At 32.8% G+C, this 14,593-nt stretch overlaps 1 protein-coding gene across 7 annotated transcripts in view; it reads right to left on the bottom strand.

Annotated features, from left to right (window-relative positions):
- Positions 1-14,593, bottom strand: part of Ten-a (Tenascin accessory) — a 273,620-nt gene that overhangs the window by 5,418 nt on the left and 253,609 nt on the right. For all 7 annotated transcript variants that reach the window (XM_053744516.2, XM_053744517.2, XM_053744519.2 and 4 more), the window contains 7 exons: positions 10,109-10,228; positions 5,883-6,047; positions 3,009-3,183; positions 2,002-2,244; positions 1,263-1,490; positions 834-1,024; positions 261-496 (listed from right to left, as the gene is read on the bottom strand). In XM_053744516.2, the coding sequence (XP_053600491.1) occupies positions 261-496; positions 834-1,024; positions 1,263-1,490; positions 2,002-2,244; positions 3,009-3,183; positions 5,883-6,047; positions 10,109-10,228 (1,358 nt within the window). The remainder of the gene's footprint in view (positions 1-260; positions 497-833; positions 1,025-1,262; positions 1,491-2,001; positions 2,245-3,008; positions 3,184-5,882; positions 6,048-10,108; positions 10,229-14,593) is intronic.

Genomic DNA, 14,593 nt, shown 5'->3' with positions numbered 1-14,593 from the left:
TTTGTTATCAGTAGAGTGACATAAAATGTAGAAATAGAATCACTTTAGAATCACATCGTGGTCTATTTGTCTAAGACTGACACACGAGTCGTTTTTTATATCATAATGAGAATGAGTTTCTGCATTTCTTCTCAGCAATGGTTGTTCCGAAATCCTAGTAGTTTGTAGCTTTGAAAATTTTATTTAATTCAAAATATGACATGAAAAATGCCTGTTAAGTTCCCATTTCTGAAGCTCTGGCTTAAAGTTTTATAACGAACCTTTAGGATGAGCCAGCTTGGCTCTGATAGCAGGCCCCTCATCACCACAGTTGGAGTCATCTCCTGGCACACACCGGTCCCCACTCCCGACGACGGGTTCAGAGTTCGCCGCCGGATCACGGACTTTCTCCAAAAGGATGACCTTGCGAACTTGGTGCCGTTCTGAATCTGATATGTACAGGTTTCCGTCGGCTGGCGATATGCAGATGTAGTATTGGTACGCCATTTGTGTTGTTCTGAAAATAAATGTTTTCTTTTATTTATCTATTAGCGATCTGATTCGACTTCGCATTTATTTATGTATAAACCTTAGGGAATAAATTGTTTAAATAACAATAAAAACTGCATTAAAAACCTTTGCGTTGTAATAAGAAAATAGACGCGGAGGGCGACCTTGCTGATACTTGTAGTAAAGGGTATATAATATTCTGGCACGATTTAACTTTGCTGGTAATTTATTTTTTCTGGTTCGTGACATCGAGTTTTGGCCAATAAATCAAATTTCATTTCATTGTCGACATTTTAAGACATTAAAAAGTCATGACATTGGGTTATAAACGTGTCATCACTCACTCTAGTTGTAAAACAGTGGTGACGACGCCCTCTGGCGTGATACGGCGGACAAAGTTGAAGTCTCCCACATATAGGGATCCATCGGGACCCGAGGTCAAAGCTGTGGGAGTTAGGAGCCGGGAGTCAGCCGCCTTGCCGTTGCAGTGGTCCGGGCAGTCCAGGGAGCGCCGGAGACCAGTTCCCATTACCACCTGAGAATATTATAATTATATAATCTGAGTAATCCTTAGATATTGAAAGAAGAAGAAAGATAAACTACCGGAAGGATTTTTAGACGATTTTCACTAATAGATGGTGTTATTCCTGAGGAAGGTTTAGGTATATTATCTATTATAGTTTTAGTTCGTTATTTCATTATGTAAACAATCTTACCATGTCTTTTTTATGATGCGGTAATGCAACATCAAAATAGACTTTTTAAGAAATTACCTGTACAGTCCTAGGATATTGCTTCAAATGCAGCAGTGCTCCATCTCCCTTCTGCAGGATTCCCTCGTGGAAGTTGTAATGGTGGTGGATGTCGAGCCCCCAGCCGCCGATGTCGGAGATGTCCACGTCGAATCCGGCCAGCGTTGCGGTCTGAGTCTCCCAGACTATAGACGCGCAAGAGGAGTATTCGTAACCGATTGATATCTTGGCTTGTGCTTCACCATACACCTGGAAATAAAATTAAGTTGTAAGTTTAATTGTTTCGTGTAAATAATAATATTAGTTACATTTGTTTTCTTTCCACAATATTCTAAATTAATCTAATAGTATAACCTTTTTGTTATTATACTTAATATTGTGAGAGACTCGTGCTTATACTAGATTAAAAGTCTGTAAAGCTTGAACCTTATCGACCTCTACTCAAAAATCTTTTTAGATATGTTAGTATCCCTAACATAAGTCTCGAATTTACTGTGTGTGTCTAAGTGATTTGGCACTTATATATTTATTAGAAATAGGATAGGAGTAAACAAAAACAAAATTAAAAGTACTTATAGGTATTTAAAAATTAATATTTTTGTCGAGTGCGTCTGATTTAAGACCATGCTTGAGGAAGCTGCCATCTCTAGACTCTATCGTATTTATTTATTTATTTGATTTATACCTACTTTATATACAGTTACATTTTAAGTTCAGACATGGTGAAGGCCTTCCGGAAGAATAAAGGAATCCCACTAACCTTCTGTTTATAAACGTTTCGTTTGTTCCAAGCGAAGACATGTGTCAGATCGGGATCAGCTTCATAGGTGTGCGTGTGGAGGGAGCCCTCGATCTCGACGCGCACGTGCACGCGCGCGAGCGCCGCGGGCACGACGCGCCGCGTCAGCTGCACGTGCACGCACGACAGGTAGCCGGCGGCCTGCGACGAGCGGTACGTCAGCTTCACTGACGAGCCTGGGATGCCGATGGACTCGCTCACGATCTGTATAATGAATAGCCTCGTAAGTATGCTGTTTATGAATATTATTTGGGATGCCCCTGTAATATTTTTTTGACAAAATATGACAAAACACTGAGTTTTGTTAATCACTTTAGTTTTGTCTTTTGTCACTGCTATGTAGGTGTGCTGCTATGTACCTATACCTACACATTAACGAATATTAGACGATAATTTGAAAAATTGATTTAAAAATTAGGAACAAATATTCAACATTAGTATTATTTAAATAACCGTTAGTATTTACTAAACGTGAATACCAGCGACCTTTTGCTCGCTTGGGGTACAACAGAAATCATTTTATTCCTTTATAATCGTACCAATTTCCACAACGGTTTTCCAGGAGCGGCGAGTGTATTCCATGAATCGGAAACATTCCATCTGTATTATTTCCAGTCATGCAATGTCTGCATATTGTTTTATAGCTACGCGACATTTATAGAAGGCACGGGAATTACTAGTACGTTGTACGTAGGTAATTTACATATGGACATTGGACGTAATGTTGCCTACATTCAATGAACAATCGATATTGAATGGACATATGGACACTGAGGCAATATAAGTCAGACATATGGAAAAGTCATTTATTGAAGAGAAACTATGATTCTGGGTCAAAAAATTAAATAATCTAAATTCTTTATTCAACTTAGAATGACATATATCACTTCAAAATGTACATAAAACTTCTACTAAACGAAGAACAAAATTAATTAAATAAGAATATATAATAAAAAAATAAAATTCACCTGAGCCTCAGGGTAGATGACAGTGGAGGTGGTGTGCGAGGACGCGGCAGGCGCGGCGAGGGGGGGCACGGCTACCACCTCGGGTCGGAGCCTCTCGTGGTCGTGCGCCGGGCACGGAGGGACGGAGGTCTCCCACCAGTGTGGGGTCGATGACCAATCAAGGCGCGGTGGTGCTCTGGAGACAAATAATGTGGTGATAAAACTATTCAAAGAAAAAGATTTGTAAGTAATACTTATACACCAATATACCTAGTAAGGCAACATACTACAAAAGAAAGAAAAAAGATTTGTAAGGATACTAGGTATATTGGTGTATAAGTACTACTTACAAATCTTTTTTTTTTTGCGTAAGGGTAAAATGACTACTTACAATCTTACTTTGAAGGTGAGGAAATCGAACAATAATATTGCGAATGTATGTTAATTTGTAAGTAAGTAAGCTTTTTGCAATGATTTCATAATTTTGTTGTGTAAATTTTTCTTTAATTTTAGTTACTTGTCGTCAATGTAATTTTATTTCACATATCATTAAATTGCAATAAAGAAAACACAATAATTTCCCGCTACAACTCGTTGCATTTTTTATTCACAACAATAGGTTCAGATTAGGCCAAGTCGAATTTTATGTGCAAGAGTGAGAAGTGAAAAATTTATTTGCAAAAACATGAGTTTACGATTACCATTGTAATTGTAAATGGTGTTATTTAAATGCTATCATCACACAAAAATAAAATTTAAATAAATTGACGTCACACTATTATGTCGATACTGTTTGTATTATGTCATTTTTAACTCGTATTTATATTAATAAAAGAAGATAAATCATTGCTTGTCGGTTGTCGGCAGCCGCCGACCTATCATTTATTTTCGGAATAAACAGGTAAAGTTATAAAAATAAATGGCACGTGTAAGAGTATTATAACAGGATATTAAACTATTAGGTACTTTCAATATCCGTTTCCTGGAATACTCAATTAATTGCTGAGGTTTATTCCAGAAAATGTTTTCCCGGAACTCTTATGTGGGATTTAACATTTTGTTCCTAAAACATTTTTGTAGATCTAACAATCGTAAGGAATTATTATTTGCTTCTTGGTAACATTTTAATTAGTTCCAAGAAAGAAATCTGAAAATAATATAGTAAAACACGCGAAAACCGTAAAATTTTTGTCTGAACAATAATTACTTATCTAAATAATTTTAAATTTACACTGATCGTTAAGGGTGGCCAGAAATAAGCGATTTGGAAACAGCAGCGATTCCTAACGATCGATACCTTAATTCATTTTTGATAACCACCATCGTTAATCATCGCGGGAATCCATTAAACGTATGTGAACAATGTACATTGTATAATATACAGCCTTCTCGTATACAAATTTAATATTCAAAACCAAAACATATGATGATTTATTTTGTTTATTGTATTTAAACAAAATAAATGATCATACGTTTTGGTTTTGAATGTAACATCTATTTATTTTATACTAGACCATCGATTTCTAATAGGAAATTGTAAGATTATCGCCATAGACCCATAGACAATATTGGAAGAAGTGGTATATAGGCATGAATGTACCTATCTTTTTAAAACAATCATTTATTTATAATAGAATCAATTCTCATACGAAGTATTTAGACTATATCTGGCTAAAACTTACAAAATCTTTCAACCGTGTCAAACACTATTTTTAATTTCAAATTTATAAGGAATATTGAAATAAAATTGTATACAACAAAACCTAGTTGTTAAATAAAATTTCAGTTTTTAATTTCCTATGTAACGCCGTTTTAAATAAGGAAAGTACATACATACTCGAGTTATGAGTGCAGATTCTTTGATGCAGGGCGTCTTCCTAAGATATATTTTTTTACTCTGGCTGTTTAGAAACTCACAAAACCGCAGTATTTCTTTTTTTGTTTTTTTTTTTTAATATTCCGACCACTTAGCCAATGCTTTCTATTTTTAAAATTTACTGAAATGAAAATGAGAGTGGTAACATGTTCTGTGGTACTGAATCATATTTTAGAAAAACTATATACGATTGTACGACACTAAATATTAAAACTTTGTCTGTCGCAAACTATTACATACTCAACGATCTCAATGAAATTACTGGTTTGCGTGTCTTTTTATTGTCAATAGTACAGTAAACTCTCGATTACCGGTTTCTTGATACAACTTGACTATTTCTCATAACAGTAACAGTTATCGTAATGATATGTTTCGTTGATGTTGTGTAAGCCATCCATGGTAATTGTACCTATCGTATATTTTCTAAAGGATTTTTATTTCACAAGAGCTTATAACCGTGGCATCTGGTCATTGTAAGTTGTACTTAACCATTTTGTGGTTGTTTTCGATTCCCATGGTGGACCTCAACAAAAGCGGTTTTATAAATGAAATTATTATAGTAATTATATGAACCAGTATTTTCTATGGTAGTTTCAAAGGGCTATTCGCATAATAAAAATAAAAAACAAATACTTAGATGGAGTAATTATATACAATTCTGAGAGAATTTTGAAATCACTAGATGTCGATCCTATTCAAGTTTTTTTTTACATAAATGCAATTTGTGCGACAAGCTTTTATTAGATATCGTCCGAGATTTTGTTGCTTTCAACGCGTGACAAAAAATTAAGTCCGTCAGTCAAGGAGTTCCTTTTTTGGGAGCCGATCCTGGGTATATCATTGGGCCATGCTTATTATCATAATAATGCATTGTCATGGAAACTGAATTAAACTGGAAAATCCAACTCTGACAAGCGGAAGTGACATTTAACGTTTCTATTATAATTAAACGAAACATTTGACAAACATCGGTGCAGGTGAATCTATTGTAAATAAAAGCTTGTTAAATATGTTAATACCTTGGAGTCGGCACTTTGATGCTGTCATCGCTGAGTTCCATCTCCACGGGCGGCAGCACGACGATCTGGTTCCAGGGCACGAAGACAGTCTTCCTCAGCGGCTTGAATGGAGACCGCTGGAATTGTAGGGTGACTGCGCCGCCGCCATTCACTAACACGTCGAACCTATAACAGTTAGTGGCTATAGACCTAATGTCGGATACACATTCAGGCGGATGTCGACGCTAACGAACCTACATCACGTAGTTTGTATGAGAGCTTTCATTTACCGCAATGAAAAATCTGCAATGTATGCAGAAACCCCAAAGTTTGGAGAACAGTTTGTCCATTCCATAGTATATGAATGCCACAACTAGTTGAGTACTTAGTTATAGACTAGCGTCGTGGGGACGGAAGGAATCTTCACCCTAAAATTGTTAAAGACTTGAACTAGAAATACGAAATGACTATAGACAATATCGAATTGCTCATTAAACTTTGCAATTTTTAGCGCAATAGCTAGTGATGAGACTCCAGGATGTTGTTCAAATGAGAGAGTTTGACTATAATTTTACCCAAAGGAAAGAAAATTTCGCGGTCCTGTTATATTCGTTCGGTTAGTGAGCTCAAAACCTTCGTAGGTTTAAAGGCATTTAAATTAATTATATCTAAATTTAAAAATATACCTATTCAGCATTATAAGCGTTTTTGTATATTGGGTACCTAACCCAACAGTTTAATCAATAATTTATCTGTTAATATTTCACTTATAAACCCGTGTTCAATTACTTTTTATCTCTAGCTTTATTCTTGTGGAAAATCGAGCGAGTCCACTTTTTAAAACGATTTTCTCTTTTTAAATTAATTTCTTAAAATGTACGAGATAAAATATATTCGTGAATCCATCAAATAAATTATTTTTATATTTTCCTTATTTTGATGAAAGTGTTACGCTACATAGTTATTAGTAGGTATCTGATGTTATAGCCATAAATATTTGTCTATTTTAATTAACGAACGGCGCAAAAACGATTTGTTATTACATCGGATTTATGGTAATCGTGGATTAAATGCTGGAACGTGTCACGATATCCGATTACATTTCACATGATACAGGTTACCGGCGAGTAATTCGATTTCATACTCGATGCTCCACGGATACGCACAAGGAATCCATAACGACCGTAGCAAAAGTTAATGATGATTGCCGTACTCTCAAATAGTTGTGTTGAACTTGCGATCCGCTTGTATAATTAAATTAATTATATGTAAATATTAAATTAAGTAAATACCTAGGCATTGATAATACTCATAAGACGTGTAGTTGTCGCGCTAGAGTAGAACTCCATATCCTTCCGTAGATGGCGTAAAAAATCCTTGATAGTTGATAGGCAACGGTAGCATTTTTAAGGAGATTTAAAATCACAGCCAAACAGGACATCACTACCGGTACGCGAGGATAATAGAGAGATTGTATATGCATAGTCATAAGCTATGAACCTGACATTATATATAAGCTGTACAATGTACATCACCTAATCATGTTTGTTATGTAACAATTTAGTATATAGCTGACTAGCTAGTACACAGCATGATATTCGTAGTTACTGAAATATTTAATAAGTTTTGGTTTGGTATTCAACAGCAGAGCCTTCTTTCCAGTAGGAATCAGGATAAAACCGAGCGTAATTTTATGTTTTAAACGGCAGATGTACGAGTAAAACAGCAAGGAAGATTTTGCACATTGAGCTTATATTATGAGCATAAAATACTTTGCAATATCAAGAGGTAAACAGTGAGAAGGATGAACATTTTTAGGGGCCTTGTCTGAGCTGAATATAAAAGGCTTTATTGTATTCATGGCCGATAAAGAGATTAATAGTGTGTCACACTTGGGCAAGTTAGATTTAAGTAGATACCAATTTCTTCTAAAAGGATTGTACGTACAGTCAGTTCTTTTCTTTTTCGCGGGCCTTGAGAGGAGTACCTAGGTAGGTACATACTAACCAAAGAAAAACACATTATTTTTACAGGAAAAAAAACACATTTATATTTTTATAATCTTTCACAATATGTATATGTCTAATTGTGTTTTTGTGTTAATTTCTTTTTTTATTTTCTCTATTATTTTATGAAATATGTTTAAAATATTACTTATTTACTTAATAATTTAAAACAAGCAAATTTACGATGACAATTTTTCTTTAAAAAATTTTAATAACATAAAGTAAATATTTTCTTGATAAAATTAGATTTTATATGCAGTCACGGTACGTTGTGTCATCTTGTTTAAAATTTTCAAATATCATTTACATAAACAAAATGAATATCTCTCTCTCATCTCACTGACGACGCCGCGAAGCCCGGTGTCAGTGTAAAAAATGACCCTCAAATTTTGAATATTGGCTGTGATTTTATAACCGGCCGCCTACCTGACGTCAACCCTCCTTGGGAATGCTATCTATCAGCTGCCTTGACTCTTTTGAGAATACTAAAATATAAATTTGTAATTAATATTTTCTTTATTATTCAACATTTAAAATGCACAAATAATATTATTTATCGCGCCATGCCGATATTTTTCACACACATCTTGCATGATTGATGGTCGAATGTTATTAAAATACCATCGAATCGGTAAAGCTTTTGCTAAAATTCTTTGTATAAATTTAATCATAGTTTATGTATCAATCACTCGTCAACGTTCCGTTACGCGCTGATAGATTGTGTCTAATCTGTAATATTTTTCCACATTTATACGAAAGTATTTTTGTGTTTGCTGGATTCACATAGAAACAACAATAAATTTTGTTTATATAATTTTTAAGTACTAAGTAATTGGATATTTGGCTGCGAAAACAATGCGTATTCAATTAAATCAAACACGATAATTAAAGGTATATTATGTATATTTTGTCAGTTTTATTATTACGCGATTTCCTATTAATTTTTGTTTCTGAATAAAATATTCATTAATAAATTAAGAAGGTTTTTATCTTGTATCTCCAAAATTATGACATCATAGGATATCACTGTCCTACCAGCTCCATATAAAATATGTATTTTTTAATATAAGAAAAAAGTATCTAATTTGACTAGTTAGAAAATAGATAATATTTGAGTTCTACGGGTAAAGGTATCTTATGGATTTTTATGGAGTTTAATGTTCATTATTGTTGAGATCAACAATAATGAACATTATTCATTATGTATAATTCAAAAACTATTCAGATTTTTGAATTATAAATTAGAGATGCTTTTTATAACTCCAAAACCGTGACGTCATAGCACATCGTCGTCATAAGAGCTCTATATAGTTTTTTTGACTATATAATATACTTATCAAAACTATAACTATGTTTAATTATAATTATTTGCAATTGGTTTCATTTGATTATCACTTGCAATAATAAAGAAATTGGGCACAGATATATGAGTAGGCGAACCAAGGCGAACTAAGCTTCAGTACAGCAAGTATTAATCATAGATCATTAAGTTTGATTAAATAAACTCCACTTTAATGGAATAGCCTATTTCTCGGATTTAAGCAGAAGTCATTTATTATTTTAAATTATATCTTCGATCAGTATGATACCCAATAATCGACGCCCACTTGCCATCGACATTATTATATATATTTTTCAAATAAGATTTCTTCACATGATATATTTCTACACACTTAAAATTTACTGTCGATGATTAACTTATTTTCTACGTGTCTTAATAAAACAAATTACGTATTTTTGTTCGGACATTTATAAATGTAAATAAAATGAGTAGACAATATTTTGGGATTGGGATTTAGCAAAATAAGCAACGCTGTCTCTCGTAGTTGATATGGTGGTCTTTATAAATACGTAAGGATTAATCTGGTAGGTATTTTGTGATTGTTTAAATTTTGTCTTATTTTTTAAATTTTTATACGAATGAGCAAAGTAATTAAAATGACATCATATTAGATTTATAACAGCCCAAAATTGGGATTCAAGTAAGTAATTGAATATAGCTCAAACAAATTTAGTGCCTTTTTAAAATTTCAATTCCAATTTCAAAATATTGGACACTTACTTGTATTCAGAAAATTGAACAAACTGCTGAACTCTTTGGAAGACGCTCACTTTTAAATTTTAAAATTATGTCTGTCAGCAAGAAAATTCCTACTCTTAATTTTGTATACGGAGTCTGGACGTAACTATGAACTTTATACATAGTTAACATTAACCTTGTATAAAAAGGTGTGTACTTACCATCCTCCTTGCCTAGTGAGTGTGAAGCCGAAACGAGCCTCGCGGTCCACAGAGACTCTGATGCCGATGATCCCCAGGCCTTGGGGGGACACCACCTGACCCCGCATCACGGAGACACGGCTGCACAGATCCACTGACGTCACTCATTGCATAATTGTGCAGCACACACAAAATATACACACAGAAGACTAATTTCATATCATGGCTCATGTTGAGGTGAAATCAGACAGTTCCTTTTTACATCCCTTAGCAGCTCGATTCTCATGTCTACTTTTTAAAAAAAAGTTAAGTCTGTATTTTGGGAAATGGAATTTTTGCCTCTGAAGTATATAGGTCTACATAGTATCCAGTAGTATTAGATATGAGCACATGTTAATATACCATGATGATTAAAATTATCCTTCTGTGTATCTTTATTTTGTGATAGCGCACAGCGTGAAACCATTCACATTAACTTTTATTTCTATAATGAACATTCGAAAAACATAATTACAAATAGTTTGATTATGACGTAAATTAAAAAAATGTCTGATTTATGACCAAATCAAACACGTTATTGAGAAATCACTGTTAGAAACAAACATAATATTAATTTATGTGAATATTTAAGGCGTCTATGGTTGAGAATAAGCATACAAAACAGTCAACAAATTATTTAAATTTTTCCATAACTATAATTAAAAAAAACATAAATTCGTGTGATTTTGTTAATCAGTAGTCAAAGGATGGTATATTATTGAGTGATAAAGAAACATTTAATTGCCCCAGAGCTTACGCCACGTTTCAAAGCAGATCATCAAACGAACGCCCCACTTCCCACATTTTAGGTTAATTACGAGCAATGTGACCCAGTAATATTAATTAATTTTCCTTAATTTAAATAAGTTCCAAAAAGTACGCTACTAAGGGCTGTTTTGTTTTACTATTGATATATAAATCTGCAGGCGTACACTACAACTATAATCTTAACTGTTAAAAAAAATGTTTATAGATAATCAAATTGAAATGGTTACTGTATGTTTATAAATTATATTACTATAAATACGATTTATTCATATATTAATGGGCATGTGGTTGATTAAACTTGCACTTTGCTAGTGCAATATGCCATATAGGTTGATAACTTTAAAACCACAGTATATCGAAAAAGAAAATGTATTATTTAATTAATATTTATGTAGTATTGCCCATTTTCAGTTCAAATTAGTAACATACTATAAAAGGAATAATTTATATAATAAAATAAGATAATTTAATGGCATTTATATGATCAGTTTAATTAAATATTCGATTTACATTTTTTATTCCGGAAGTGATGGCGTTAAAAATTATTGTCTTTAATAATTAATCAAAATTACCTGATTCGACTAGCATTTGGCTAGTTTCTAACAGTTCCAACTAGTCAAATCGGTAAAATTTTCAGTCAAAAACGAATTTCAATTTCAATTTTGATATTATTTTTTCGATCGTTCGTTTCATTCGATCTGAGATTCAAGGTTGCCCTATGTTAGAATCGCACTTTTCTATGTAAAATGTTCTGTAACTGCTAAAAATATAGGACCTAATCATTTGTATATATGGTACTATTTATTTTATTATGAACACTCCTTAGTTACATTACACTATGATTCTTAAAACAAACCATTTTGTGGTTTTGTGGTAATTTTGTAAAGGCCATATCGTCTTTAAGGAAATAAATAAGTTACTTAAAATTTATTTTTAAATACAATGATTTATTTATTGTTTACATAAATTATCATAAGTAGGGACCAACGCTAATACTCGTTTCCCTTGAAAAGTAGGTACCTAATTCAACTATAGATGCGAATCCTGGAGTTATTGTTGTTGATTAGGTAGGTACTTGAAATAAAGTCTGACAACAGTGCTATATTACACTAGATAAGAAGATTTATTTGAAACTCGAATAGTTTCTTAACAATATTCTTGAAAGTACCTTAGTCTAACGGGTAGCTAATTTTTACCAACTCCTGATTATGCCCACGGGAGAGAGTCGATTTCACCACAATAATGTCTGTTTCATTTAACGACTCTCAGTGGCACACCCCGATCATGTTTGCAGCTTTAATGATCTGAATGTTACATTGTTTTGGGTAACGTTTTATTTTCTAACTTTTAAACTTCAATAAATAACTTTATAAAACAGACAGTATTGTCATCATTAAGCTTTTTGATATCTTCTCTTGCGAATATAGGTAACAAAGGCTGATGAAGTCGAAACTGCTACTTCTAGTTATTTTTGGTTTTCATTGAATTTCTGCTATAATATAGACTTTTTGATCCATATTTACCCGAGCATTTTGAACCTTTTTTGAAACGGTTGGATTGGTTTAATTAATTAGGTTGTAATTGTAATAGTTGCGTTTTGCCATCTGTAATTTTATTCTTAAGAAGTGTAAATTATCCTCAATACTACGTAAGTGTTTTAAGGAGAACCTAAACTTGTAAACTGTTTTTTGCCATTAATATTGTATTAAGGTGTAGATTATATAATACATCTTCGGTATAATTAGGTGCAGGGAAATAAAACAACGTAGGTATTTTATTATAAACATCAAAATTGACATAAATAAATTAAATAACAATATCTACATGTATGCTTATTCGTAACTAGGTACGCAATTAAAATATTTCGCAGTGATTTGTATGAATCTTTTATTTCTCTATTTTGTGTGAATGGTACCACGAGGCGGCAAACTTCGGACGAGGCTGAACGAAGTGGTTGTGCTATGCTGATGTTTATAGTGAAGTAAATATGAAATAATTTAAAAATAAAATAAGAAGTTCTTAGCATTGCACATTCTCTTATCGGGATCAGCTAAATGCTAGGAAATAATTCAGTCCACGCAAAATATATTATTTATCAACTTGTCAAAGAGGTTAATATGTAAGTAAGTCTGTGGTGAAAAATATTAAAATTATCAATTGATTTTAAAGTATTTTATATTTTGTGTGAACTGTAATTACCTAGAAAGATATGTATTATAATGCATGTAACAGCTGCCACACAAACCATTTGTATAATAAAATTTGGGCGTAATATTTTTGTATGTATTTATCATACAATAACGTCTGAAATTGGTGCAAGAAAAATATCTCTAAAAACTGAATAAAACCTAAAGCATAACTGAAAAATTGCTAATAATATTTTTAAAGCTCTGCAAAATAAAAATGATGTAGGCTTAATGAATATGACCATTATTTAGCACCAGTATATACTAGTATGAATAATTGTTTTTAAAACTATATTACATTTAAATAGTTATATTACTGGAAAGACCTGTAAAATGTAAAATATAGACACAAATATACCTTATAAGTTGACTTCTAGCTCGTTCAACTATACGCTAAACGCTAAACGTTCACGCATAATATTACACAAATATTTTATATTCCGATACAATGTCCATAAATAAAATGACTACACGAAATAAAAATATTGGTTAGAATTGAATTGTGTTAAAAACCTTTTTGAAGACCTGTCAATAAATGCTCAAATATAGGTAATTATAAAAATACTAAACTACAAAAATAACGCACAAAATACTTATTTAAAAATATTTTTTTATAGTGACATTGGTACATTGGTACATGATTGGTACCAAACATAAACAGCTGACATAAAATATACATAAATACGAGTAAACAGTGATAAGCTGTCACATGATTAATCACCTTATAATTTAATTAAATTTATTGTTATCAGAAGTAAATAAGATATAAATATAAATCACTTATAATATTGTTTTCATTCCAGTGTGCACAAAGCATTCATACAATAAAGTTAGTCACAAGATGTTGAAGAGAATAGAAATGTTCAGACATTTTCATTGCACCAATTTCTGTAAAGTCGTCAATGGTTGATGGAAGCGATGGTGGTAATGTACAATGTTGACAAGACTGCTTTATTTTGCTGTGAAGTAGTCGGAGTACATTCAAATAAGTTGTGTTCGGTTAGTCACAGGGGTGAGGATCTAAACACATAAAGAGCTCGGGCGAAGGGTAGGGGGTTGGTTAACAGATGAAAGACGCAGACAAAGGGTAAGGAACACATAAAAGGGTAAGTTTATTTGAAGCTAAATTTGCGTGTTCGCTGAAATTTGCTCAGTTGACAATATACAATTCGCGTCTCGATTCGTATATTTTACAAGACCTAAGCCTATCGAATTGTGTTTTAGACGTTTTGCGTGAAAGCGTATATGATTTTCCTAAGTTTTATACAGTATAACAAAAGTATACCAATATACGTGAACTAGAATATAAGCACAGTAGACGAGACAAATAAATATTACAAAAAAATGATTGTGGCTGAGGCAAATAATGTTGGAGAGAGCGCGTGCGCACCGGGCGCCAGACGGAGACCGCGAGGTTTGCCGCAGCCACACGGAACATTCAAGACAAACATACAGATGTTACATACACATAGAGAATGAAACGAATACAGACAAAGGAGTAAACGAAAAGTGA

The sequence above is a fragment of the Plodia interpunctella genome, chromosome 4 (genome assembly GCF_027563975.2).
Source record: "Plodia interpunctella isolate USDA-ARS_2022_Savannah chromosome 4, ilPloInte3.2, whole genome shotgun sequence".
NCBI lineage: Eukaryota > Metazoa > Arthropoda > Insecta > Lepidoptera > Pyralidae > Plodia > Plodia interpunctella.
This window is presented reverse-complemented; position numbering and strand designations above follow the sequence as displayed.